The sequence below is a fragment of the Carcharodon carcharias genome, chromosome 16, assembly GCF_017639515.1.
Source record: "Carcharodon carcharias isolate sCarCar2 chromosome 16, sCarCar2.pri, whole genome shotgun sequence".
In the NCBI taxonomy this organism is placed as follows: domain Eukaryota; kingdom Metazoa; phylum Chordata; class Chondrichthyes; order Lamniformes; family Lamnidae; genus Carcharodon; species Carcharodon carcharias.
Genome location: NC_054482.1, coordinates 13712641 through 13738995, shown reverse-complemented (window position 1 = coordinate 13738995; position 26355 = coordinate 13712641). Strand labels below are relative to the sequence as shown.

The 26355-nt window shown below is 44.3% G+C and overlaps 1 protein-coding gene across 2 annotated transcripts in view; it reads left to right on the top strand.

Moving 5' to 3' along the window:
* vamp4 (vesicle-associated membrane protein 4) overlaps positions 1-26355 on the top strand; it is an 87803-nt gene that overhangs the window by 20028 nt on the left and 41420 nt on the right. For both annotated transcript variants that reach the window (XM_041208371.1, XM_041208370.1), the window contains exons 3-4: positions 16984-17030; positions 18619-18669. In XM_041208371.1, coding sequence (XP_041064305.1) covers positions 16984-17030; positions 18619-18669 — 98 coding nt within the window. The remainder of the gene's footprint in view (positions 1-16983; positions 17031-18618; positions 18670-26355) is intronic.

Here is a 26355-nt window from a genome sequence, read left to right as displayed (position 1 = left end):
GCAGACTTGAGTGTGTTTACAAAGAGTTAAACACACATACTCAATCAGTTGAGATCCTTTACAAACCTTTGGCTGACAAGCTACCTTATTAGAGGGAAATAATAACAGTTTTATTTCTCTGAATATAGCCCTTGGAGGAATAACCTATTGAGTTGTGTTACCAGCATTGTAACTCCTGCTGCCGACCAGAAGTACAGCAGGAACAGTTTTGCACGCGCACCCCACCCACGTTGCGGCTGCTGGCACATGCGCAGCTGTTCTTGATAGCGGCAGCAGGGTGGAATTTTTCTGTCTCGGAATGACTGTGAAATCTGGTTTTATAAAGCTGCCTATTTACATCACCATCGAATAAGTGCTGGTGTTGTAATTGGCAGTGGATGTATTATTAAAGCTCTACAATGATATCAAGGTAGAAAAATGGCTGCATCTAAAGAGGGATCAAACCCTGCCCCCCCCACCCCCCGCACACACACACACACACACACACACAACCAATTAACTTACCACAATCCATAATAAATCAGACCATGAAAATAATACAAAATAATTGATAAAAAACAAAAAACTGCGGATGCTGGAAATCCAAAACAAAAACAGAATTACCTGGAAAAACTCAGCAGGTCTGGCAGCATCGGCGGAGAAGAAAAGAGTTGACGTTTCGAGTCCTCATGACCCTTCAACAGAACTAGGTGAATCCAAGGAAGGGGTGAAATATAAGCTGGTTTAAGGTTGGGGAGGGGGAGAAGTGGAGGAGGGGTGGTGTGGTTGTAGGGACAAGCAAGCAGTGATAGAAGCAGATCATCAAAGATGTCACAGACAAAAGAACAAAAAAACACATAGGTGCTGAAGTTGGTGATATTATCTAAACGAATGTGCTAATTAAGAATGGATGGTAGGGCACTCAAGGTACAGCTCTAGTGGGGGTGAGGAGAGCATAAAAGATTTAAAAATAATGGAAATAGGTGGGAAAAGAAAAATCTATATAATTTATTGGAAAAAACTTAAAGGAAGGGGGAAGAAACAGAAAGGGGGTGGGGATGGAGGAGGGAGTTCAAGACCTAAAGTTGTTGAATTCAATATTCAGTCTGGAAGGCTGTAAAGTGTCTAATCAGAAGATGAGGTGCTGTTCCTCCAGTTTGCGTTGGGCTTCACTGGAACAATACAGCAAGCCAAGGACAGACATGTGGGCAAGAGAGCAGGGTGGAGTGTTAAAATGGCAAGCGACAGGGAGGTTTGGGTCATTCTTGCAGACAGACCGCAGGTGTTCTGCAAAGCGGTCGCCCAGTTTACGTTTGGTCTCTCCAATGTAGAGGAGACCACATTGGGAGCAACGAATGCAGTAGACTAAGTTGGAGGAAATGCAAGTGAAATGCTGCTTCATTTAAAAGGAGTGTTTGGGCCCTTGGACGGTGAGGAGAGAGGAAGTGAAGGGGCAGGTGTTACATCTTTTGCGTGGGCATGGGGTGGTGCCATAGGAGGGGGTTGAGGAGTAAGGGATGATGGAGGAGTGGACGAGGCTGTCCCGGAGGCAACGATCCCTAAGGAATGCCGAGGGGGGGGTGAAGGGAAGATGTGTTTGGTGGTGGCATCATGCTGGAGTTGGCTGAAATGGCGGAGGATGATCCTTTGAATGCGGAGGCTGGTGGGGTGATAAGTGAAGACAAGGGGGACCCTAGCATGTTTCTGGGAGGGAGGAGAAGGCGTGAGGGCGGATGCGCGGGAGATGGGCCGGACACGGTTGAGGGCCCTGTCAACGACCGTAGGTGGAAAACCTCGGTTAAGGAAGGAGGAGGACCTGTCAGAGGAACTGTTTTTGAAGGTAGCATCATCGGAACAGATGCGACGGAGGCGAAGGAACTGAGAGAATGGGATGGAGTCCTTACAGGGAGTGGGGTGTGAGGAGCTGTAGTCGAGGTAGCTGTGGGAGTCGGTAGGCTTGTAATGGATATTGGTGGACAGTCTATCACCAGAGATTGAGACAGAGAGGTCAAGGAAGGGAAGGGAAGTGTCAGAGATGGACCACGTGAAAATGATGGAGGGGTGGAGATTTGAAGCAAAATTAATAAATTTTTCCAAGTCCCAACGAGAGCATGAAGCAGCACCGAAGTAATCATCGATGTACCGGAGAATGAGTTGTGGAAGGGGGCCGTAGTAGGACTGGAACAAGGAATGTTCCACGTGCCCCATAAAGAGACAGGCATAGCTGGGGCCCATGCGGGTACCCATAGCCACACCTTTTATTTGGAGGAAGTGAGAGGAGTTGAAAGAGAAATTGTTCAGTGTGAGAACAAGTTCAGCCAGACGGAGGAGAGTAGTGGTGGATGGAGATTGTTCGGGCCTCTGTTCGAAGAAGAAGCTAAGGGCCCTCAGACCATCCTGGTGGGGGATGGAGGTGTAGAGGGATTGGACGTCCATGGTGAAGAGGAAGCGGTTGGGGCCAGGGAACTGGAAATTGTTGATGTGACGTAAGGTGTCAGAGGAATCACGGATGTAGGTGGGGAGGGACTGGACAAGGGGAGAGAGAAGGGAGTCAAGATAATAAGAAATGAGTACTGTGGGGCAGGAGCAAGCTGACACGATCGGTCTACCGGGACAGTTCTGTTTGTGGATTTTGGGTAGGAGGTAGAAGCGGGCCGTCCGAGGTTGGGCCACTATCAGGTTGGAAGCTGTGGGATGAAGATCTCCAGAGGAGATGAGGTCATTGACAGTCCTGGAAACAATGGCTTAATGTTCAGTGGTGGGGTCATGGTCCAGGGAGAGGTAGGAGGAAGTGTCTGCAAGTTGACGCTCAGCCTCCACGAAGTAGAGGTCAGTGCGCCAGACAACAACAGCAGCACCATTGTCAGCAGGTTTGATGACAATGTCAGCGTTGGACCTGAGAGAACGGAGTGCAGTAAGTTCAGAGAGATGGAGATTAGAATGGGTGAGAGGAGCAGAGAAATTGAGACGACTGATGTCATGCCGACAGTTCTCAATGAAAAGATCAAGAGGAGGTAATAATCCAGAGGGAGGGGTCCAGGTGGAGGCAGAATATTGGAGGTGGGTAAAAGTATCCGTTGAACGGGGGAGAGGACTCCTGCCCAAAGAAGTGAGCCCGGAGACGAAGACGGCGGAAGAAGAGTTCAGCATCGTGCCGAGCCCGAAATTCATTGTGGTGAGGGCGTAAGGGTATGAAACTAAGTCCTTTGCTGAGCGCTAAACGTTCAGCATCGGAGAGGGGAAGGTCAGGGGGTATAGTGAATACACGGCTGGGGCTGGGATTGGAAGATGGGGTGGGGACGGAGGGACAGGCAGGGGTGGAAGGTCCTGGATGGGTGTTGGTGTCGATGAGTTGTTGGAGCTTGCGTTCCTTAGCACTTGAAAGAAAGAGAAAAAATTTCTTGTTGTGGAGTCAGATGAGACGAAGAATAAAATGAAACTGGGGACACGCGCAGCTTTGAAAAAGGGTACGGTGGTGCTGCTGGAAGGAGAGGTCGAGCGTGTTCATATGGCGGTGCATGGCACTGAGTATGGATCTCAGAATGTGACGGGAACAGCAGTCGGAGAAACATTTTATGTCCCGGAGATATCTGTAATCCTGGGTGGGTTCGAAATATGAGGGTTGGAATTTCAGTTGAAATCCACGTGGGCTAAGTCGGAGATGGAGACAGTCACTGAGAAAGGAGCTATGGCTGTGAAAGTGGGTTTTAGTAACCACCTTGACAAACACCAGGAGAGAAATGGAAAGCAATGAAGGTGAGCAAGGCAAAAGAGAGATACGGAAATCTTGTCGCCGAGACGAACAGAACTTCTTCAAGGAAGGCATTTCTTGAAGAGCAGCGGCAGTCAATTAAACACAGAGATAAAAACAAAAAACTGCGGATGCTGGAAATCCAAAACAAAAACAGAATTACCTGGAAAAACTCATCAGGTCTGGCAGCATCGGCGGAGAAGAAAAGAGTTGACGTTTCGAGTCCTCATGACCCTTCAACAGAACTAGGTGAATCCAAGGAAGGGGTGAAATATAAGCTGGTTTAAGGTGGGGTGGGGGTGGCGGCAGAGAGGTGGAGGGTGGTGGCGTGGTTGTAGGGACAAGCAAGCAGTGTTAGAAGCAGATCATCAAAAGATGTCACAGACAAAAGAACAAAAGAACACATAGCTGTTGAAGTTGGTGATATTATCTAAACGAATGTGCTAATTAAGAATGGATGATAGGGCACTCAAGGTATCGCTCTAGTGGGGGTGGGGGGAGCATAAAAGATTTAAAAATACTTAAAAATAATGGAAATAGGTGGGAAAAGAAAAATCTATATAATTTATTGGAAAAAACTAAAGGAAGGGGGAAGAAACAGAAAGGGGGTGGGGATGGAGGAGGGAGTTCAAGACCTAAAGTTGTTGAATTCAATATTCAGTCCGGAAGGCTGTAAAGTGTCTAGTCGGAAGATGAGGTGCTGTTCCTCCAGTTTGCGTTGGGCTTCACTGGAACAATGCAGCAAGCCAAGGACAGACAAGTGGGCAAGAGAGCAGGGTGGAGTGTTAAAATGGCAAGCGACAGGGAGGTTTGGGTCATTCTTGCAGACAGACCGCAGGTGTTCTGCAAAGCGGTCGCCCAGTTTACGTTTGGTCTCTCCAATGTAGAGGAGACCGCATTGGGAGCAACGAATGCAATAGACTAAGTTGGGGGAAATGCAAGTGAAATGCTGCTTCACTTAAAAGGAGTGTTTGGGCCCTTGGACGGAGAGGAGAGAGGAAGTGAAGGGGCAGGTGTTACATCTTTTGCGTGGGCATGGGGAGGTGCCATAGGTGGGGGTTGGGGAGTAGGGGGTGATGGAGGAGTAGACGAGGGTGTCCCGGAGGGAACGATCCCTACGGAATGCCGACAGGGGGGAGGGGGGCGGCGGGGGGGGGCGGGGTGGGAGTGAAGGGAAGATGTGTTTGGTGGTGGCATCATGCTGGAGTTAGCGGAAATGGTGGAGGATGATCCTTTTATGCAGAGGCTGGTGCGGTGATAAGTGAGGACAAGGGGGACCCTAGCATGTTTCTGGGAGGGAGGAGAAGGCGTGAGGGCGAATGCGCGGGAGATGGGCCGGACACGGTTGAGGGCCCTGTCAACGACCGTAGGTGGAAAACCTCAGTTAAGGAAGAAGGAGGACATGTCAGTGGAACTGTTTTTGAAGGTAGCATCATCGGAGCAGATGCAACGGAGGCGAAGGAACTGAGAGAATGGGATGGAGTCCTTACAGGAAGCGGGGTGTGAGGAGCTGTAGTCGAGGTAGCTGTGGGAGTCGGTAGGCTTGTAATGGATATTAGTGGACAGTCTATCACCAGAGGGCAATAATTGAGTTTATAAATAATTGAGTTACAAAATAATTGAGTTTATTGAAATGCTATTTTTTCCCGCAGCATGTTAAGGCATTGTTCAGGGAACCCCTCACAGCCCAGGTAGCTCAGCTGGTTGATAATTGGACTCTTAATTCCAGGGACATTTTGAATCCTACATGAGATAATACATTAAGTATTTTATTCAAAATACTTGTTTATTGATTTTTACCAAAAAAATGACAATCAATTCTCCACAGTCTCTGAATTCATTGAAAGTTGGGAATCTCATTTACTGAAATTTCCTGATTATATCTCTGCATCATTCACTGAAACATTAAAAGCATGTTTTATAGAGGGAACAATTGATCAATGATAGATAAAATGAATACAAGAACTTGCAGTTGGTTGAGGACTGCGGAGTATTTTTAGTCTGTGTCAAGCCAACTTGTTCGTTTTAATGCAGCAGTTGACACTGACACTGCATGTACAGGAAATGCCCCCCTTAGCATTGCAGCACAAATAAACACACACCATTACAAACCTTGCTCCATACAGCAAATGAGGGGAAAAAAAATCTGCTGATAGAAGGAGCATAATTTTAAATGCATAAAACTCTTTGATCTTCAAATGCAGGACTTTTTTTCCAATCTGATACAAGTAATCTACATGAATGATGTCAACACTGTTCACAGTCTATATGTGCAAAGGTACAAACAATGACAGCTTATCATTGTTTGGATGGATTCACATAAATGACTCTCTTTTGAATGGCCTGGCTGACTGGGTTTGCCTCTAGTGATACAAAGATACTCATGTGACAACTCATGTCTCTTCAAAGGACTGCTTTCGACCTTTTTGTCTTGTTAGACAATATGTTTTGAGTATAACAAAAACAGAATTACCTGGAAAAACGCAGCAGGTCTGGCAGCATCAGCGGAGAAGAAAAGAGTTGACGTTTCGAGTCCTCATGACCCTTCCACATTTCCAGCATCCACAGTTTTTTTGTTTTTATCTCTATGTTTTGAGTATGCTATTTTAAAACTAATCTTTGGCTGTTTTTACGTGACAGCATACTTCTCCCCTATTTAGGTTTGTAATATGCTGTTGGTTGCCCACACAGCTTAATGACTTTATGATGTCACAACAGAAATAACAGAGGCGTTTGTCTTAAGTTACATCATGGCTTTGCCACTGCCTTTCAGTTCATTTCTGTTTTTGTGGCATTACTGGAGCAGAATGTCTGCTGTGTTTCCCATGTAATAGCAGTCCCTTCACTCAACAAGGGTCACTGGAAAATGACCGGTAGCAACCCCTCCTCAAGCCTGATGGTAGATACTGAGGTCAGTTGCAGTTCCCTAGCTGAGATCTACATAAAATGAGGATCAACACTTCCTGATCTGTTTGCATACATTGCACCTGAACTATTAAGGATATGTTAAACAGGCCTGCTACCATAGAATTACCTCTGGCAGATTTTTTTTTTAAAATTCTGGTAGTCATAAAGTTATTCTGAAAAATAAATGTACATTTTGCATTAACCCCAAGATATTTTTTGCTTCATGCAACGATCTAAAAATGGTGAACTTATGTAATGGTCTGTGTAGCTGTTGAAAACACTCCCCCTGCTGACCAATTAGCGAAACCGCATACAATCCATTTTTTGCAGTCTGTTATGCATCTAAGGTTTTATAAGGGCCCTCACCTGGAATAGCTATATGGAGTACAAAAATCTTATTCAAGTGCTCAGTGTGTTTGGCAAAGACAGATTTCCCCCCCCTCCACCCCCCACTGGAGAAAAGATAATCAAAAGCAAAATCAAATGCAATTAGTGTTGATCAGTTAATTTCAGAAAATTTGTAATTTTAGAGCATGTCATCTCTGATCAGATTACATTTTTTGGAAATAAGCAGCAAGGAAAAAGATGGGTGGTTGAATTTATTTTCATTTACATTGGGAAGTATCTGACCTGCGTTTGCTTCCTTTTCATAACTTGAGTAGCAAGACAGTGAGGAGGAGAAAAACAAACTATCACTTTACTGCCCAATCAAGCTGCAGTATCTGCTAATCAGGCATTTTCATTTGGATTTAAAGCACCTTATTTATTCATCACTTGTGATTTCATCCCTCACCCCGCTTCTGTGTTTTCTATACATTGCTCTTTTATTGTATCAAGATAATGTTTAAATTTAATAAATCCCAATTAAACAACAAATATCAGTCAAAGAGTTGCAAATAATTTCACTCTTGTGGTGTTGCTAAAGTATGCAAACCATTTGAGTTTTGCTGTAATGGTTCGTGATGTCATTAGATGTGCTTGATTGAATTACTGTTTTGCAACCATCTCCCACGCAGACATGTATTATCCTGTATAGTCCTACACAAGGACTATGTAATTTTACCTAAATGCATGTTTACTGTACTTTAGATTGCAGACTAGAAAAATTCCAGGCATATTTTGTCTGCCAGTTTACTGCTTCTGCGCTCGCTGTCCTACTAAGGGCAGTGGGTGGGTTTCTTGAGGCTGATGGCCGGATCAGAGGGCTCACAGTGGAGGCCGGCGCTGCTAGGACAGGCAGATGCACATAAGGGAGCCTAAACATGGAAGTGCCCTCGGTTGCCTACATGGGAGCCATCAAATAAAGAGGCCCAAAGCTGGTAGCACCATCGGTGTGGAGGGCAAAACCCACCTCAGGAGTATTGACAGATAAGGGTGCAGCCTTTCATTCCAATGGCTAGTCAGCCTGCTGCCATGTTTCTGATGTGGCTCTTCCCCTTAGCTTCCAATCCTGTCTCCTTGAGCCCCTGTGCCATTCAGCTCATTATTTCAGTGAGTTAGTGACAAATCTATAGAGTATGCTCCCTGGAAAGATGGTATATTGATTCATTTAGTTGCAAATTAGATGCGTTTGTTTCAGGAAGTAACATTTTGGGATATTGTGTATGAGTAACTTGAGGCATGATAAGGTGTAACACTCTTGGGAGGATGGTCATATGGTTTACAAAACCCTCCACCACTGGGGGCTTCCTCGCCTCACGTCTGAGTCTGTTTCACTAATTGGTAAAGATGAATGAAATTTTCTGTTTTTATTATGGATGATCCATGGTTTTTCTTGTCTAGTAGTTCCTGTGCACAAGGATAGAGGGAAGATGTGTGTGCGTGCATAAAAATAAATACTGGAAAGTTCCCAGCCCCAGGAGTAATGTCATCGTCAAAAGTAGAGTAGCAGCATGAGTTGCTGCTAAATTTGAAGCTATCTTAAGTGACAGGATATGAATCCATGACTAATTAATGTTACATATCCTTGGGCAGAATGATTTACTGTGCTCATGCCAGTACTATTTGAAAAGCAGACTTTATTTGAGGTAATTTTTTTTTCATTCGTGGGATGTGGGTGTTGCTGGCTAGGCCCACCTCTAATTGCTCTTGAGAAGGTGGTTGTAGCTGCCTCTTTGAATTGTTGCAGTCCATGTGGTGTAGGTACACCCACAGTGCTGAGAGGAAAGGGAGTTCCAGGATTTTGAACCAACGACAGTGAAGCAACGGCGATATATTTCCAAGTCAGGATGTGAGTGGCTTGGAGGTGAACTTCCAGGTGATGGTGTTCCCATGCAACTGCTGCCCTTGTCCTTCTAGATGTTTGTGGCCATGGGTTTGGAAGATGCTGTCTATTGAGCCTTAGTGAGTGCCCCCTGACCACACACCAATGCCAGGCACAGGACATGTCCATATTTTTAAAGCACTGTGGGTGGGTGGTGGAGGGAGTGAATATTTGTTGATGGGATGCCAGTCAAGTGGACTGCTTTGTCCTGGATAGTGTCAAGATTCTTGAGTGTTGTTGGAGCTGCACTCATCCAGGCAAGTGGAGAGTATTCCATCACAGTCCTGACTTGTGCCTTGTAGATGGTGAACAGGCTTTGGGGAGTCAGGGAGTGGGATTCCTAGTCTCTGACCAGCTCTTTCTTGAACTCATTTATGGGATGTGGGTGTCGCAGGCTAGGCCAGCATTTATTGCCTACCCTTAATTGCCCTTGACAGGGTGGTGGTGAGCTGCCTTCTTGAACTGCTACAGTCCCTATGGTATAGGTACACTCACAGTGCTGTTAGGGAGAAAGTTCCAGGATTTTGACTTAGCGACAATGAAGAAATGGTGATATATTTCCAAGTCAGGATGGTGAGTGGCTTAGAGGCAAACTTCCAGGTGGTGGTGTTCCCATGAATATGCTGCCCTTGTCCTTCTAGATGGTAGTGGCTGAGAGTTTGGAAGGTGGCTGCCAAAGGAGCCTTGGTTCGTCAGTGGTGGAGGGAGTGAATGTTTGTGGAAGGGGTTTCAATTAAGTGAACAGCTTTGCCCTGGATGGTGTCAAGCTTCTTGAGTGTTGTTGGAGCTGCACTCATCCAGGCAAGTGGAGAGTATTCAGTCACACTGACTTCCACCTTGTAGATGGTTGACAGGTTTTGGGGAGTCAGGAGGTGAGTTACTTGCCTCTGACCTGCTCTTGTAGCCACATTATTTATTTGGCTAATCGAGTTCAGTGTCTGGTCAATGGTAACCCCCAGGATGTTGATTGTAGGGGATTCAGCGATGGTAATGCCATTGAATGTCAAGGGGCAATGGTTAAATTCTCTCCTGTTGGAAATGGTCATTGTTTGGGATGAATGTTACTTGCCACTTGTTAGCCCTGGTCTTGCTTCATTTGGATATGGACTGCTTCAGCATCTGAGGAATCACAAATGGTGCTGAATATTGTGCAATCATCAGCGAACATCCCTACTTCTGACCTTATGATGGAAGGAAGGTCATTGATGAAACAGCTGAAGATGGTTGGGCCTAGGAACTACCCTGAAGAACTCCTGCAGTGATGTCCTGGAACTGAGATGATTGGCCTCCAACAACCACAATCATCTTCCTTTGTACTAGGTATGACTCCAATCAGCGGAGAGTTTTCCCCCGATTCCCATTGACTCCAGTTTTTCTAGGGCTCCTTGATGCCATACTTGGTCAAATGTGGCCTTGATGTCAAGGGCAGTCACTCTCACCTCACTGGAAGGAACCTATTTTTATTTTTCTTGAACTATGGCTTTAAAATTGGATTGTGGCTTTAAAAACTACCATGGCTGCAGTTGAAAGATATGTTCACTGGAATAGGATGAGGAATATCTACAATGTTGTTATCCAGGAACAGAGTGTGCCATAAAAGAACATGATGGTACCGGAGTGGAGCCCAGGACTAATGGTAACTGTCCAATGACAGCATTTTAATTGGCTTCTGACCAGGGATTTTGTGTGGTAACAGTGCAGACAGTACAGCTCCTAGCCTGCAAAGAGGGAAGACCTAAAACCTCTCTCTCCTGTGTTTGTAAGATTCTGGTAATTCTGCCATAGTAGCCAGCTGGCTATTCCTCACATCTCTGTAACCTGCTTTCTCTGAAAACCCCTGTCAAGAGGGGAAAAATCACCAGTTAAGACATTGAAAAGCAAGTTTTTCAACCAGTGAACCACAGGCTGAAAGTGCTGGGAGATCACCTCGTGTCATCAACAACAAACTGCAAGAAATTTAGAAGACATCAATCAAAATCAGCCCATCTAATCCTATACTCCAGATTGGTGCTTTTTGAACTGTTTTAAGTCACCCTTAAGATCCATGTTTTGTGTGTGTGTCTGTGTGTTTGTTTAAGAAGGGGTAGAGTTTAAGTTATAGAGTTAGGAGTTAGCAGTTCATATTTCTTTCGTTTGCCATTAGTTAAAAGACAATTTGCTCAATATACAGTTATTTACTTATTAAGTTTACAAACTTGGTGCTTGCATTCTATTAACCTAAATTTAATAGTTAGGTAGAACTGGGGCAATCTGGTGGTCTGATCAAACTTTTCACATTTGTCGCAGCTTGGGGAACATTGAGGCTCGATATTACAGCGCAGTATCCCCAGTGAGACATGACATCACTTCTGGAGTTCAGTGTTTTTGTCCATGTTTGAACCAAGGCTGTAATGAGGTCAGAAGCTGACTGACCCTGGCAGAACCCAAATTGGGTGTCAGTGAGCAGGTTATTGCTAAGCGAGTACCACTTGATAGCACTGTTGATGACCCCTTCCATCACTTTACTGATGATGGAGAGTAGATTAATGGGGTGGTGATTGGCTAGGTTGGATTTGTCCTGCTTTTTCTGTACAGGACATACTTGGGCAATTTTCCGGGTAGATGCCAGTGTTGCAGCTACAATGGAATAGCTTGGCTAGGGCTGGAGCAAATTCTGGAGCACAAGTCTTCATTACTATTGCCAGAATATTTCCAGGGCCCACAGCTTTTGAAGTATCATGTGCCTTGAGCCATTTCTTGGTATCACGTGGAGTGAATCAAATTGGCTGATGGTTGGCATCTTTGATGCTGGGGACCTCCGGAGGAGGCCAACATGAATCATCAACTCGGCACTTTTGGTTGAAGCTTTTCGTGAATGCTTCAACCTTATCTTTTCCACTGATGTGCTGGGCTCCTACATCATTGAAGATGGGGATATTTGTGGAGCTGCCTCCTCCAGTGAGCTGTTTAATTGTCCACCACCATTCATGACTGGATGTGGCAGGGCTGCAGATCTGATTTGTTGGTTGTGGAATCACTAAGCTCTTTCTATCACTTGCTGCTTGTGCTGTTTGGCACACGAGTAAACCTGTGTTGTAGCTTCACCAGGTTGGCACTTCATTTTTAGGTAGGCTGGCGCTGATCTTGGCATGCCGTCCTGCACTCTTCATTGAACCAGGGTTGATCCCCTGGCTTGGTGGTAATTGTGGAGTGGGGGATATGCCAATCCATGACGTTACAGATTGTGGTTGAGTCCAATTCTGCTGCTGCTGATGGCCCACAGCGCCTCATGGATGCCTAGTCTTGAGTTGTTAGATCTGTTTGAAATCTATCCCATCTAGCACAGTAGTAGTGCCACACAACACGATAGAGGGTAACCTCAATGTGAAGATGGGACTTTGTCTCCACAAGGACTGTGCGGTGGTCACTCCTAGCGATATTGTCATGGACAGATGCATCTGCAGCAGGCAGGGTGGTAAGGATGAAGTCAAGTATGTTTTTCCCTCTTGGTTCCTTCACTATCTGCCGCAGACCTAGTCTAATAGCTATGTCCTTTAGGAAGCCAAGTCTGTGGTGGTGCTACCAAGCCACTCTTGGTGATGGACGTTGAAGTACCCACCCAGAGTACATTCGGCATTCTTGCCACCCACAGTGCTTCCTCCAAGTGGTGTTTAACATGGAGAAGTGCTGATTCATCAGTTGAGGGGGGAGGGATGGTATGTGGTAATCAGCAGGAGGTTTCTTTGCCCATGTTTGACCTGATGCCATGAGACTTGTTGAGGACTCCCAGGGCAACTCCGTCCTGACTGTATACCACTGCGCCACCACTTTTCCTAGGTCTGTCCTGCCGGTGGGGCAGGATACACCCAGGGATGGTGATGGTGGGGTCTGGGACGTTATCTGTAAGGTATGATTCTGTGAGGATGACTATGTCAGGTTGCTTGACTAGCCTGTGAGACAGCTTCAGATGTTAGTGAGGAGGACTTTGCAGGGTCGACAGGGCTGGATTTGCTGTTGTCTTTTCCGGTGCCTAGGTCAATACTGTGTGGTCCGTCCAATTTCATTCCTTTTTATTGACTTTATAGCAGTTTGATACCAACTGGCCATTTAAGAGTCAGCCACATTACTGCAGATCTGGAGTTATGTGTAGGTCAGGCCTGGCGAGGATGGCAGATATCCTTTCCTAAAGAACATTAGTGAGCCAGATAGATTTTTACGACAATTGACAATGGTTTTTTGGTCACCATGAGGCTTTAAATTCCAGATTTTTATTGAATTCAAATTCTGCCATCTGCCATGGTGGGATTTGAACCTGCGTCCCCACGACATTATCCTGGGTCTCTGGATTACCAGGTCAGTGACAATACCACTACGCCACCACCTTCTTGCCAGTACGCCATCACCTCCCCCTGACGTTACACTGCTGCCGCCTCCCCCTGCCATTACACCGCCACCTCCCCCTGCCATTACACCGCCACCTCCCCCTGCCATTACACCACCACCTCCCCCTGCCGTTAAACCACCGCCTCCCCATGCCGTTACACCACCACCTCCCCCTGCCATTACACCGCCACCTCGCTCTGCCATTACACCGCCACCTCCCCCTGCCATTACATAACCACCTCCCCCTGCCATTACACCACCACCTCCCCCTGCCGTTACACCGCCACCTCGCCCTGCCGTTACACTGCCACCTCGCCCTGCCGTTACACCGCCACCTGCCCCTGCCATTACACCACCGCCTCCCCCTGCCATTACACCACCACCTCGCCCTGCCATTACACCACCACCTCGCCCTGCCATTACACCACCACCTCGCCCTGCCGTTACACCACCACCTCCCCCTGCCGTTACACCACCGCCTCCCCCTGCCGTTACACCACCACCTCCCCCTGCCATTACACCACCGCCTCCCCCTGCCATTACACCACCGCCTCCCCCTGCCGTTACACCACCACCTCCCCCTGCCATTACACCACCACCTCCCCCTGCCGTTACACCACCACCTGCCCCTGCCATTACACCACCGCCTCCCCCGCCATTATACCACCACCTCCCCCTGCCGTTACCCGGCTGCCGCCTCCCCCCGCCCTTACCCTGCTGCCGCCTCCCCCCGCCCTTACCCTGCTGCCGCCTCCCCCCGCCCTTACCCTGCTGCCGCCTCCCCCCGCCGTTACCCTGCTGCCGCCTCCCCCCGCCGTTACCCTGCTGCCGCCTCCCCCCGCCGTTACCCTGCTGCCGCCTCCCCCCGCCGTTACCCTGCTGCCGCCTCCCCCCGCCGTTACCCTGCTGCCGCCTCCCCCCGCCGTTACCCTGCTGCCGCCTCCCCCCGCCGTTACCCTGCTGCCGCCTCCCCCCCGCCGTTACCCTGCTGCCGCCTCCCCCCGCCGTTACCCTGCTGCCGCCTCCCCCCGCCGTTACCCTGCTGCCGCCTCCCCCCGCCGTTACCCTGCTGCCGCCTCCCCCCGCCGTTACCCTGCTGCCGCCTCCCCCCGCCGTTACCCTGCTGCCGCCTCCCCCCGCCGTTACCCTGCTGCCGCCTCCCCCCGCCGTTACCCTGCTGCCGCCTCCCCCCGCCGTTACCCTGCTGCCGCCTCCCCCCGCCGTTACCCTGCTGCCGCCTCCCCTTGCAACAATGCCACTACCCCTCCCCCACCCTTGCCACTACGCCACCGCCTCTGCTTTATAGCCTCACCTCACCTCTGGAGTTTTTGTCCATGAACCAAGGCTGCAATGAGGTCAGGAGCTGAGTGACCCTGGCGGACCCCAAACTGGGCATCAGTGAGCAGGTTGTTGCTAAACAAGTGCAGCTTGATAGCACTGTTGATGGCCCCTCTGCATCCCCTCAGCTGCCAGGGTATTTTATCAATTTTGTGGAAATGATGTGCTGTAATATCTTGTTTGCTGTAAAATTACTTTATTAAAGTTTCTAATAGTCTTTTAAAATCACAAAATGTCACTGAAACAATGATAAAGTTTTGGGTTGGGCGTCGGCGGCAAATGGTATTCCCGCTGTGTCAGAAGCAGGTACCTGACAGCGATTTTGCCAGAATCGGTTAATTGGTTGCTGTAAAGCGTGCTCTACGGATGAGCTCTTGAAGCTGGAAGGCCTCTAGGAGCCAACTTCTAAGCATATTGAATTATGGCCACAGCTACTGTGCCACCATTGTGGACGGGGCTCCCATCCACAGGGTGGTTTGTGGTTGTAGCTGTGCTTGTGTAGCAGGGAGGGCCCCAAAGGCTGCCTGAAGCACTGGCCCCTGGAGGCACCAGGATTACCAGCTGGCCTGTTCCCAGTATTACAGGGGGTCCTGCAGGCTGACTGGAATTGGCTTTATTTAGCCTTTTACTTACCTTAATGGGCTACCCGCTGCTTGTAGATGGGTGGCGCGTCCACTCCCAATCCAGGAAAATGACCCAGGTTTGAGATGGTGTCAGCAAGCTGGCATAATAGATAGATGAAATCACATGCTCGCCTGACTCTGTTTTGCTCCCATATTGAGGCGAAAATTCAGGCCTGCCAGTTTCAATATCTTGTTTTCTTGTTCATTTACATTTTAGATCTGCTTCTCATCATCTAATTTGGTGTGCAGTGGAATAGCACTGTGCCCTTTCACTCCTGGCATGTGGATTTGGTTCCATCATGCACTGTTGTGGTAGATGTCATCTCCTCAATGGGCATAAGGATCCTGCAGAACGTGAGATTCTAGGGATTACGCCTGGAAGCAACCTCTCAGTTCAGTAGTCAGCTCTAGATCCAGTTCCAGCCGGTTGGGTGGTGTGGAAAATGCACAAATGGGGGGATTTCATGGTATTGTGGTAGAAAGTGGCTCCCTTAAAACAACAATAAAATATTGGGGATGCTGGAAATCTGAAATAAATACAGAACATGCTGGAAAATACTCAGCAGGTCAGGTAGAATCTGTGGAGAGACAAACAGAGTTAACTTTTTCAGGTTTCATCAGAATGGGTTCAGAAACATTATTAGTCTACAGTAAATAGAAGTTAGTTCCTCATTTGGACTAGAAAACCTAGCCAGGGTGGACTGTTTTATGATGCTCTGTGCCACAGTGTTAATATGGTTAGTTACCTGCCGTTAGCATCATTCATGATTCACCGTGTAAGTCCCCTTTTAATGACATGATAATTGTTAATATAAAAGCAAAATACTGCAGATGCTGGAAATCAGAAATACAAACAGAAATGCAGGAAAGAGTCAGTAAGTGAGACAGTATGGGGAGAGAGTTAATATTTCAGGTTGATGACCTCTGATAATTGCTAATGACTACCAATCAGCCTCTCTTTCCCCAATTATGAACTGTGAACAATTATGAACAATATAATGTCTCTGTTCTTCAAGTGGTGAATTGATGGAGATTTTGCAAATGTCAGATTTTCAAATTACATTTTTTCTTGCATTTCCTTCATCTCTTTTACTCTCTCTCTTTGCCTCTTTCTTCCACCCTCTCCCCTTTTCCATCTGTCCATCTTTCCTTTTACAATCTTTTTCCCCCCTCTCTGTTTCTACTTATTTGATATTGAATTAACCCACTCTAATTTATCCTTCTTCTCCATCCTTCCCCTGTTTCTTTCTCACTCCTTTCATTTGATTGGTTAAGGAGACTGTATTTCTCCTGTTCTTCACCAAATTCCAGATGTCCTGTTTCCATTCCTCCACTGATAACTTCATGCACTTCCAAAATTTAAACTGAAAGGTGGACAGACAAGTCTGATTAACAGGTCTAGGTCTGAGGTACCCATCTCCAGGAACTACTAGGCCATGTATCGTTCGAATCTGAATTAATTTTGTATTCTGAACATTATTAGTTATTGAAGCAAGGACTTAAATGCTGTGATCCAGAGTCAAGTCATGTTCTGCATGATTTACTTTCTAGTATCAAGCAAACACTTTGGCCGTGAATGTGGGTATATGAGATTAGGTGCAAATTTAAAAATAAAGATAAGTGAACCAGTCGTGTCTAAACAGTTGTCTTCAAGCTGGTGTAGAGTTTAACAGGGTTTAGGACATGCGATGGAGTAACTTCGAAAAGTAGCCTCCTCACCCTTACAACAAACATCACCCTTTCTTTTATCTGTGTTGCAGCGGAACCTGTTGGAAGATGATTCTGATGAAGAGGAAGATTTTTTCCTGTGAGTATGTGCTTCTATCACTATATCTTCTACCACTCAGGTTTCAGTTCCACGATGCAGTTAACCCTGGTCTTTGCAATCTCGGAAGGACTGGCAAAGCAGCTCATTCTGCTGAGATTACCAAAATGAGTTTTCAGGCCCATCTTGAATCTCTGAAATTGACTTTGACTCTTTTCCACAATAAACTTTAGAGCCAATTGTACTGGTATTTTTAAATTCATAATTAAAATTATTTAACTATCTTTGAATCTCCCCTTGATTTTGTTGTCAGTAACAGGAGTGCAGACTTGGATTTTGTGATCCAGGATAATTCTGGTTTACTTTCTGCAGTGCATTTATGTGCTGTATTTCTACTTTTTAAAAAAGCTGTTCTTGGGGAATTTTGCTGAAAACATGTAGGATCATATGCTGCTGTAAGGCTGTCTAAACTTCAGCCTTTATGGTTGCTTGAGGGTAAACTGTGGAGCCTTGAGATCGCATACAAAGTTTAAAACAATGTTTTTGTTGAATTTGCTGATAGAAAAAGTCCTTGATTTTCTAATTAAGCTTTATCCACTGGTGAGGCAATGGTGTTAAAGAACAACCCTTTCCAGCAAGACCTGGACAATATCCAAGCTTGGGCTGATAAGTGGCAAATAACATTCATGCCATACAAGTGCCAGGCAATGACCATCCCCAACAAGAGAGAATCCAACTATCTCCACTTGACATTCAATGACATTGCCATCGCTGAATCCCCCACTATCAACATCCTGGGGGCTACCATTGACTGGAAACTGCCATAAAAATAATGTAGCTACAAGAGCAGGTCAGAGGCTAGGAATGCTGCAAAAAGTTATTCACCACCTGACACCCCAAAGCCTGTCCACCATCTACAAGGCACAAGTCAGGAGTGTGATGGAATACTCTCCGCTTGCCTGAATGAGTGCAGCCCCAACAGCACTTAAGCTGGATACCATCCAGGACAGAGGAGCCCACTGAATTAGCACCCCATCCACTACCTTCAACATTCACTCTGTCCACCACTGATGGCAGCAGTGTGTACCATCTACAAGATGCACTGCAGCAACTCACCAAGGCTTCGATAGCACCTTCCAAACCCATGACCTCTATCTAGAAGGACACAGGCAGCAAATGCATGGGAACACCACCACCTGCAATTTCTCCTCCAAGCCACTCACCATCTTGACTTGAAACTATATCAGCGTTCCTTCACTGACATTTGGTTAAAATCCTAGAACTACCTTTCTAACAGGACTGTGGTTGTACCTACACCACATGGACTGCAACGTTTAAAAAGGCGGCTCACCACCACCTTCTCAAGAGCAATTAGGGATGGGCAATAAATGCTGGCCTAACCAGGAACACCCACATCCATGAACAAATATAATAAAACATAGCTTTGGAGCCCATGAGGAGTCTGCTCTTCTAGCTGGATATCAGTGTTGAATAGAAGATACTATGTGTAACATGGATCATGAACGGATAGGAAGAATGAAGTTCGAATACCTATACAATATGCAATGTTTTCAGATTATTTGTATGCCTATCCAGCTTCAGCATTTCTGATTATATGTTTTCCCTACAGAAGAGGACCTACTGCACCAAAATTTGGACCGAAGAATGACAAGATCCAACAGTATGTGTCCAATATGATCATTTTTGATTTGTTTTTTGTAACCTTGAACTAAACTTGCAGTTATGAAAAAATGTGTTTTTTTTCTAATTATGAATAATGAGAAGAATGTAAGGCAGCAGACCCAGGCTAGCTGACATCTATGGCAATATCCATAGTTGCCTGACTTGTCAAATAAAGTAATGTGGAATGTTAAAAGAATGCAATGTGAAAAAAAATTGTAAAAAAAAAATGTTTGTTTACTTTGAGATTTTAAAAAATTGCTACAGTACTTAGTTGTAAGGGTGCAAACGTAATGAGACAAAGTTCCCAAACCCATTTCATTTACTTTAAAAACACAATGTTTTGGACAGGAGAAGACCATTGGCCTAACCTCAGTGATTCTGGAACGAGGCACCTTGTAATGAAATAAATCCTGCTAAAATAGATCATAAATCATGTTCAATTTGGCTACTTTTCTTCTCAAGCAAACAAAAGCCTTCATTAAGGTTGCCACTGAATTTTGAGACAGTAATTTAAATGATAAATGGGTACCATAAATTCGTCATCTCGCAATTTGTTTTTTGGGCTAGGGAAGATTAGAGATAAAAGAAGAAATTGCGTTTATATAGCAGTTTTCATGATCTTAGATGACCCAAAATACTTTTTGAAGTGTAATCATGCTTGTAATATAGGAAACCAGCCAGCCAATTTGCACAGTTAAGTCCCACAAACAATAATGCGATAAGGACCAGGTAATTTGTTTTCTTTTAATGCTATTAGAAATTGATATGCAGTTTACAAGGATAATGAGGAAAGACAAGGGGATAAAATACCTCCTGTATACCCAGATGTTGAATTGATTGATTTGCAAGTGAGCTATGTAAATCTACACAGTCCATCCACACTAGTACCAACAGTGCATCTGTTTTGTAATTAGTTAAGAATAGCCATAATTGCATAACAAATGATGTTCATCAAAATGTAGCAGTACAACTATAGAAGTACTGATTGCAGATTGTCTTCCTATTAATGGTTGTAATGACCTCCTTGATCTTATTCAGGAACAAAACTGTTAAGATGTTCATTGGGACTACTAAAGCTTTTTCTTTTTCCTTTTCTTTCCTTTTTTTCTTTATCTCAGGCTAACAAGTTACAAACTATTGAATTTGATTAAAATACAGTTTATACCCTGTAATGCACTGATTTCTTATAAGCTGTTTGTCTTAAAAGAGCTATATATTTTTTAAAGAAGGAATTGTGTAACTCTTTTAACAACTTACTTAGACATTAGTTTTTTTTGCATTTGAAACTTTGGATCAAGTAAATATTTTACTTACTTTTCATGACTTATCTCCTTGGTAAATTGCTAGTAAAATTTCTATTTTAAATGCTTGTCTAAACAAGTTGACTAACATAAGCCTGAAGAAAGCATGGCAAAGTATATATTCCCAATTTCCTACAAAACTATTTTTAAAAGCCATCATGGATTAAGAAATGAAGAAAAATGTACAGATAGTATACTGTTCAGTGCAGTACTCTAAAATGTTAACCTTTTTGTTTGTTGTAGCTGTATAATGTTCATTATACTCTGTCATAAATCTAAGCAGATCCCAAGATCAGGTAATGTGAGATTTGTACCCAGTATATAGTAGTGAACTGCATTAAATGTAAAATTTAAAAGGACACCACTGCAGCATGTAATACCGGGATTTAAGACACACTGTTTTCAAATATAGAGACCAGAAGTGAATCAAACCTAGATTAACAGAATCAAATTTGCAACAGCAGTAAGAATGAAATTAGTTTAACCAGTTTTAACACAGCAGCATGATCATCAGACCCCAGCACAGAGTCTGGCCAAACTTTATCATTAAATTAATGGCCTGAACCTATAACAGTGGCTAGTGTAAGAAATGGAATTCTCTCTGAAACATTAGGAGGTGCTACTCTTACTTCTGAGTTTAGGCTTGTTATTTGGCATTGTACAATGAGCTCTTAACCCACATTGAATTCTTGGTATTCCCGACATGAGAATCTGAAGAGTGTCTAAAGAGAAAAGATTTGCAGGGCTCCAGGAAAAAGGTGGGTATATGGGACTAGGTGAGTTTCTCTTGCAGAGAGCTAGCACAAACACAGCTGGCTAAATGGCCTCTTTCTGTGCTGTAACCATTCTATTCGAAGTCAAACTCTGGGAGAAACAGAACTGATGCACAGCAAATGTAGTCCATACTAAATTGTGTTAGTAAATGCTGACACACTCACTGAGTCTCTAAAATGCCATCTGAAGGGCAATTTATACTCTTATAATTGGTGTGGAAATAAACCTACTTCCTCTGTGGTAAGATATGTAAAGATGACTTCTATGAAGCTGCATCCCTTGCTGCCTGAATAGAAATGGCAAAATAATACATTGGCTTGAACCCTCCCATACTCAACAGATTAAGCCAAAATCTCTGATTTTCTTCAGCTGATTGATAAAATACTGAAAATTAAATTTATCATACATGTACTTCTAATGTCTTTTAACTGGTTCCACCTTTACTTTCATTCTGTCATTGCTACTTCCCACAATTTTATTAAATGAAGCATACTTTCTGTAAAATTAGGAAATCCTGTACTCCCGGATAAAACACATCAATTCTTTCCTTCCATAAATTTCCTATGTTGCAAAGATAAAATTTCAGATCTGCCATTTAGCTTTAATATAAGAAATTTCTTCAGTTGAAGGGTTGTGAATCTTTGGAATGCTGTATCCTAGAGAGCTGTGAATGCTCAGTCATTGAGTATGCTCAAGACAGGGATTGATTGATTTACCAAGAAAATTAAGGAACAGGGACAGTGCCGGAAGGTGGAGTTGAGGTAGGAGATAAGCCATATCTTATTGAATGGCAGTGCAGGCATGAAGGGCCAAAAGACCTACTCCAGCTCCTATTTCTTATACTCTTATGTTTTCTCTCTCTCTCTCTCTCCCCTTGATGTGATAAGGCACATATTTATATTTTTATCACATTCAGATATTCATACAGTGAATTGATTTTGATGTGTAGTGACTGTGAGCAAACGTAGAATCCATTTTGACCAACCATGTCCCACAAGGAACACTGAAATGAGCCATCAGTTAATCTGTTTTATTTCATGATATTGATTTCATTGAGTTGAATATTGGATGTTGGCTTGGAGACATATGAAATACAAATTAGGAGCAGGGGTAGGCCGCTCAGCTCCTTGAACCTGCTCTGCCATTCAATAAAATCATGTCTGATCTGATTTGTAACTTCCACTCCATTTTCCTGCCTACCACTGATAACTTTCACCCCCATGTTAATCAGAAGTCTATCTAGCTCTGCCTTAAAAATATTCAAAAGACTCTGCTTCCACTGCCTTTTGAGGAAGAGAATTCCAAAGACACTCAACCCTCAGTAAAAATTTCTCCTCATCTCCGTCTTAAATGAGCGACCCCTTATTTTTAAACAGTGACCCCTAGTTCTAGACTCTCCCACAAGAAGAAACATCCTCTCCACATCCACCCTGTCAAAACCCTTCAGGATCTTACATGTTTCAATCAAGTCACCTCATACTTCCCTAAACTCCAGTGGATACCCAGAGAACACCCCTTTCTTTGAATGTAATCATAAGTTCCTTAACATCAGTCTGATCCAATGGGGCAGGCAGCTAGCATGTGGGTTTAATATTTGGTCCAAAGGATAACAATTCTGTCAATGGGAAACTCTTGTAAGCACTGTACTGTGCCAACCCAGATTATGAACTCAAACTCTGGTAAGGGATGATCAGAGTTCTCTGACCCAGAGTTAAGAGTACAACCAAATCAACTTGAAACATAAATATCTTCAAGATAAAGAGAAGAAACTGTGTGTTCTGGAAATCAGAAATTAAAGTAGGAAAGTTCGTAGTATATGGACTCTGAAACTAAAGTTACTATTTCCAGTTCACTAAGAAAGGTCTTGCTGTAAATGTTAAATTGTATTTTGTCTTTAGATGCTGAGTGGCTGCTGTGAATTTCTAGCGTTTTATTGCCCCTTTTCGCTCAATTCTCCCTTCAAAATATCCAGCCTGTATGTCATGCATAATCTTTTTAGCTAATGACTAGGGAGGTGATCTGTTCAATCCTGCTCTGTAATGGGTGACTGGAATATGTGTGGAAAAAGTAGTCCTGGCTTACTGTCCCAAAGATGTCTGTGTTCTACTTTGTTATTTTCCGAAATGGACCACCTGAGGTGGGGAGAATGGTAATGTGAGAATTGAGACATTAAGCTCACTCTACAATGAAACACTTGGCACATTATTTTTTCCGATTCATTAAAAAGGGAATGATCATCTCTGAAGTAAGAGCCACATTCTTGAGATTTTTGTTTTGGAAGCAAGTGTCAAGGAAATAGTTGTCCAGTTAGCTGACAGATTCGCTAGATTAAAAATGCACTGAATTAAATAACTACTGAAGTTCTAAACTAATTATATTTAGTTAATATCCTTCCTTCATGGCTGTATTGGAACACGAATAGTTATTTTTTGTAGACCTAATTGTATATCTTGTTGGTTAGCTTATACTAACTTGTCAACCCAGTAACTTAAAAAAAATGCTCTGTTTAGATTCTTAAATGTTCTTTCTGCATCAGATACTGGGTTCCATTTAGGAATTTTGGTGCTAACAGTTGGGTATTTTCTATTCATAATGCTCTCTGTTATTTTTTAAAGCAACAGTGCGGGCATAAACACTTAAATGACAGGGTGGATGTGGAGAGCATGTTTCCCCTTGTGGGAGAATCCAGAACTAGGGTTCATTGTTTTAAAATAAGGGGTCACCCATTTAAAACGGAGATGAGGCAAATATAGGAAAAGCACGGGAGATCCAACAACACACAACATCAACGACATGCCAGCTTTCTTCAGTGCTGTCAAGATAATTTATGGCCCAAGCACTCAAGGGTCCACCCCGCTGACAGCCAAGCATGGAGGGGAGCTTATCAAGGACAAGGTGATCATTGCACACTGGAGAGAACATTTTGAAAAACTCCTCAACCAAGATTTTGTCTTCAAATTGAACATCCTCAACTTCATCCCTCAATACCCTGTCTGGCTGAGTCCTGGTACTACCCTGGTCCACAGCGAAGTTGAAAAAGCCATTCAACAGCTGAAAAACAGCAAGGCCTCTGCAGCAGGTTGAATCCTTGCCAAAATTCTGAAACATGGTAGAGAAACGCTCCTGGCACCATTGCACAACCTCTCATCCCTCATTTGGGAAGAGGGGTGCCTGCTGGGTAATCTCAGGGACGCTGTGGTTGTGACTATATTCAAGAAGGGAAACAAGCGGTAACTAACTGCCACCTCCCAGTGGCCGAAGAGCTCCTTCTAGAGTCACATTGCGGTTTTCATCCATCGAGTGGCACCACAGACATGACCTTCACTGTGCAACAAACCCAAGAAAAATACAAGGAACAGCACCAACTGCTGTACACAGCCTTTTATGACCTCAGGAAAGCCTTTGATTCTGTCAACCATGAAGGCTTATGGAATATCCTCCTCAAATTTGGTACCCCTCAGAAATTTGTCACCGTCCTTCACCTGCTCCACAATCTCAGGCAAGATGTGATCCTCATCAACGGAGCCAGCACAGGTCCTATTTCAGTGAAGACTGGGGCCAAACAAAGTTGTAACATCGCTCCAACCCTCTCATCCATTTTCTTTGCTACAATATTGCACTTCATGTCTAGCAAATTACCCACAGGCGTGGAGATAATTTGCAGAACAGACAGAAAACTGTTTGGCCTACACTGCCTTCAGTTCAAAACTAGAATTATTCCAGCCTCAGTCATTGAACTTCAGTATGCAGATGGCACTGTGCTCTCACTCAGAAACTGAGTTCCAGGTCATTGTCAACGCCTCTGAAGCACCAGAGAAAATGGGCCTGTCACTAAACACACACAAAACTAATGTTGGCTTCCACACAGCTCTCACAGCAACCTGCCACCCATTCCCACCTCATCAATTTATGATCAATGGCAAGATTCTGGAAAACATGAACTATTTTACGTATCTTTGGAACCTTCTCTTGACAAAAGCAGATGTAGATGATGAATGCAGTGTGCTAGCTCAGCCTTCGGTTGACTGAGGAAAAGCGTATTTGAGGGTCAGAATCTCCAACCTGAGACCAAGGTCATGGGTTACCCAGCAGCTGTGATTCCCACATCCCTTTATGCATCAGAGACTTGGACAACTAACAAATGCCTCAAAGCACTGGAGAAGTACCATTTGTGGTGCCTTTGCAACTTCCACCAAATCCGATGACTAAAAAGGTGGACCAAGAATCGCATCCTCTCCCAAGCCAACATACTCAATATAGAGGCACTAATCCAGCTCTGCTGGGTGGGACATGTCACTTGTATGCCTGACACCAGGCTCCCAAAGCAATTGTTCTATTTTGAACTTGGTTGTGACAGGAGACACCCAGGAGGACAATGGAAACACTCAGGATGCCCTCAAAGCATTCCTGATAAGATCAAACATCCCTGTCAGTTTATGCGAGTCTCTGGCTTGTGACTGACCAAACTGCCAAAGGTTCATTTGGGAAGGCACTAGTCACATCGAGACACTTCGTTGAGAGCATGCCGAGGCCAAGCCGAGGCATCAGAGAGAGAGTACAAACCTCCAAATACCCACCCTTCAAGCAACGCCTGCCCTATGTGTGGCAGTGTCTGCAGATCACGCACTGGACTTATCAACAATCTCAGAACCGACTAGACAGGAATGGAAGCGAGTCATCCTCGATCCTGAGGGACCGTCCAAGAAGAAGAAGGATACCGGGAGCACTAGCCTGCTCTTCCAGCACTGTTGTACCTGTTTGATTCTAATCTTCCTGCAACATCATAAAGCTGCTTCTTTCTGTGGGTCAACTGAAATCTTGACATTTTCCAACACATTTACAAAGGAGGAAACATTTTATTTATGTTTTTTTTTCTTATTGTAAAGATTTCAATTTAATTCACCCTTCAATGTCTTTTTCATGTGTGAAAGAAAAATGTTTCAAGGCAGGATCTTATTTTCAGAGATGCATAAATATTCCAAAACAAATTAAGGCACCACAATCTTTCTGCCATTAAATGTGACTATTGGCACATTATAAACCCTGACTATTTAAAAAAGTGCCAGACATTGATTTTTTTCCCCCCAGTTTCCTATATAATTAATATCCAGAGATTAATGAGCATCAATGAGTCATCATTCCAACTTGATTAATACTGGGTTGAAATTATGGTTTCCTTTATGTATTGAAAATATGCTAAACTCGACACTGCAAATAGTGTATGTTTGATTCTTTAATGGGAAGTCTATTGTCCTCCTCTAATCTCTAATCTTCCTCACCTGCACAAGCAACAGAAACCAGGGCTGTGTGTCGCAATAAATTACATTTGATCCTCATTTAAATTATGATCCTCATTTAAATATCCTTTCTGCCTTTTTAAAAATACAAAATGTTTTTCCAGAGCCTTATGATTGATTTGTCACATTCTTAAATAGATCCAGCTAGTTAATTTTTAAAGTGGGGGAGAGAACTGTAGGATTGAGAAGATTCCTGAATCGTGAGTAAATGGCTACGTCAAATAAAATCTCTAAACCCCAATATAACATGATTGAAAATATTTTATGTGAAACCTGGGCACAGTAGGGGCAGAGTGATATGAACCACACATT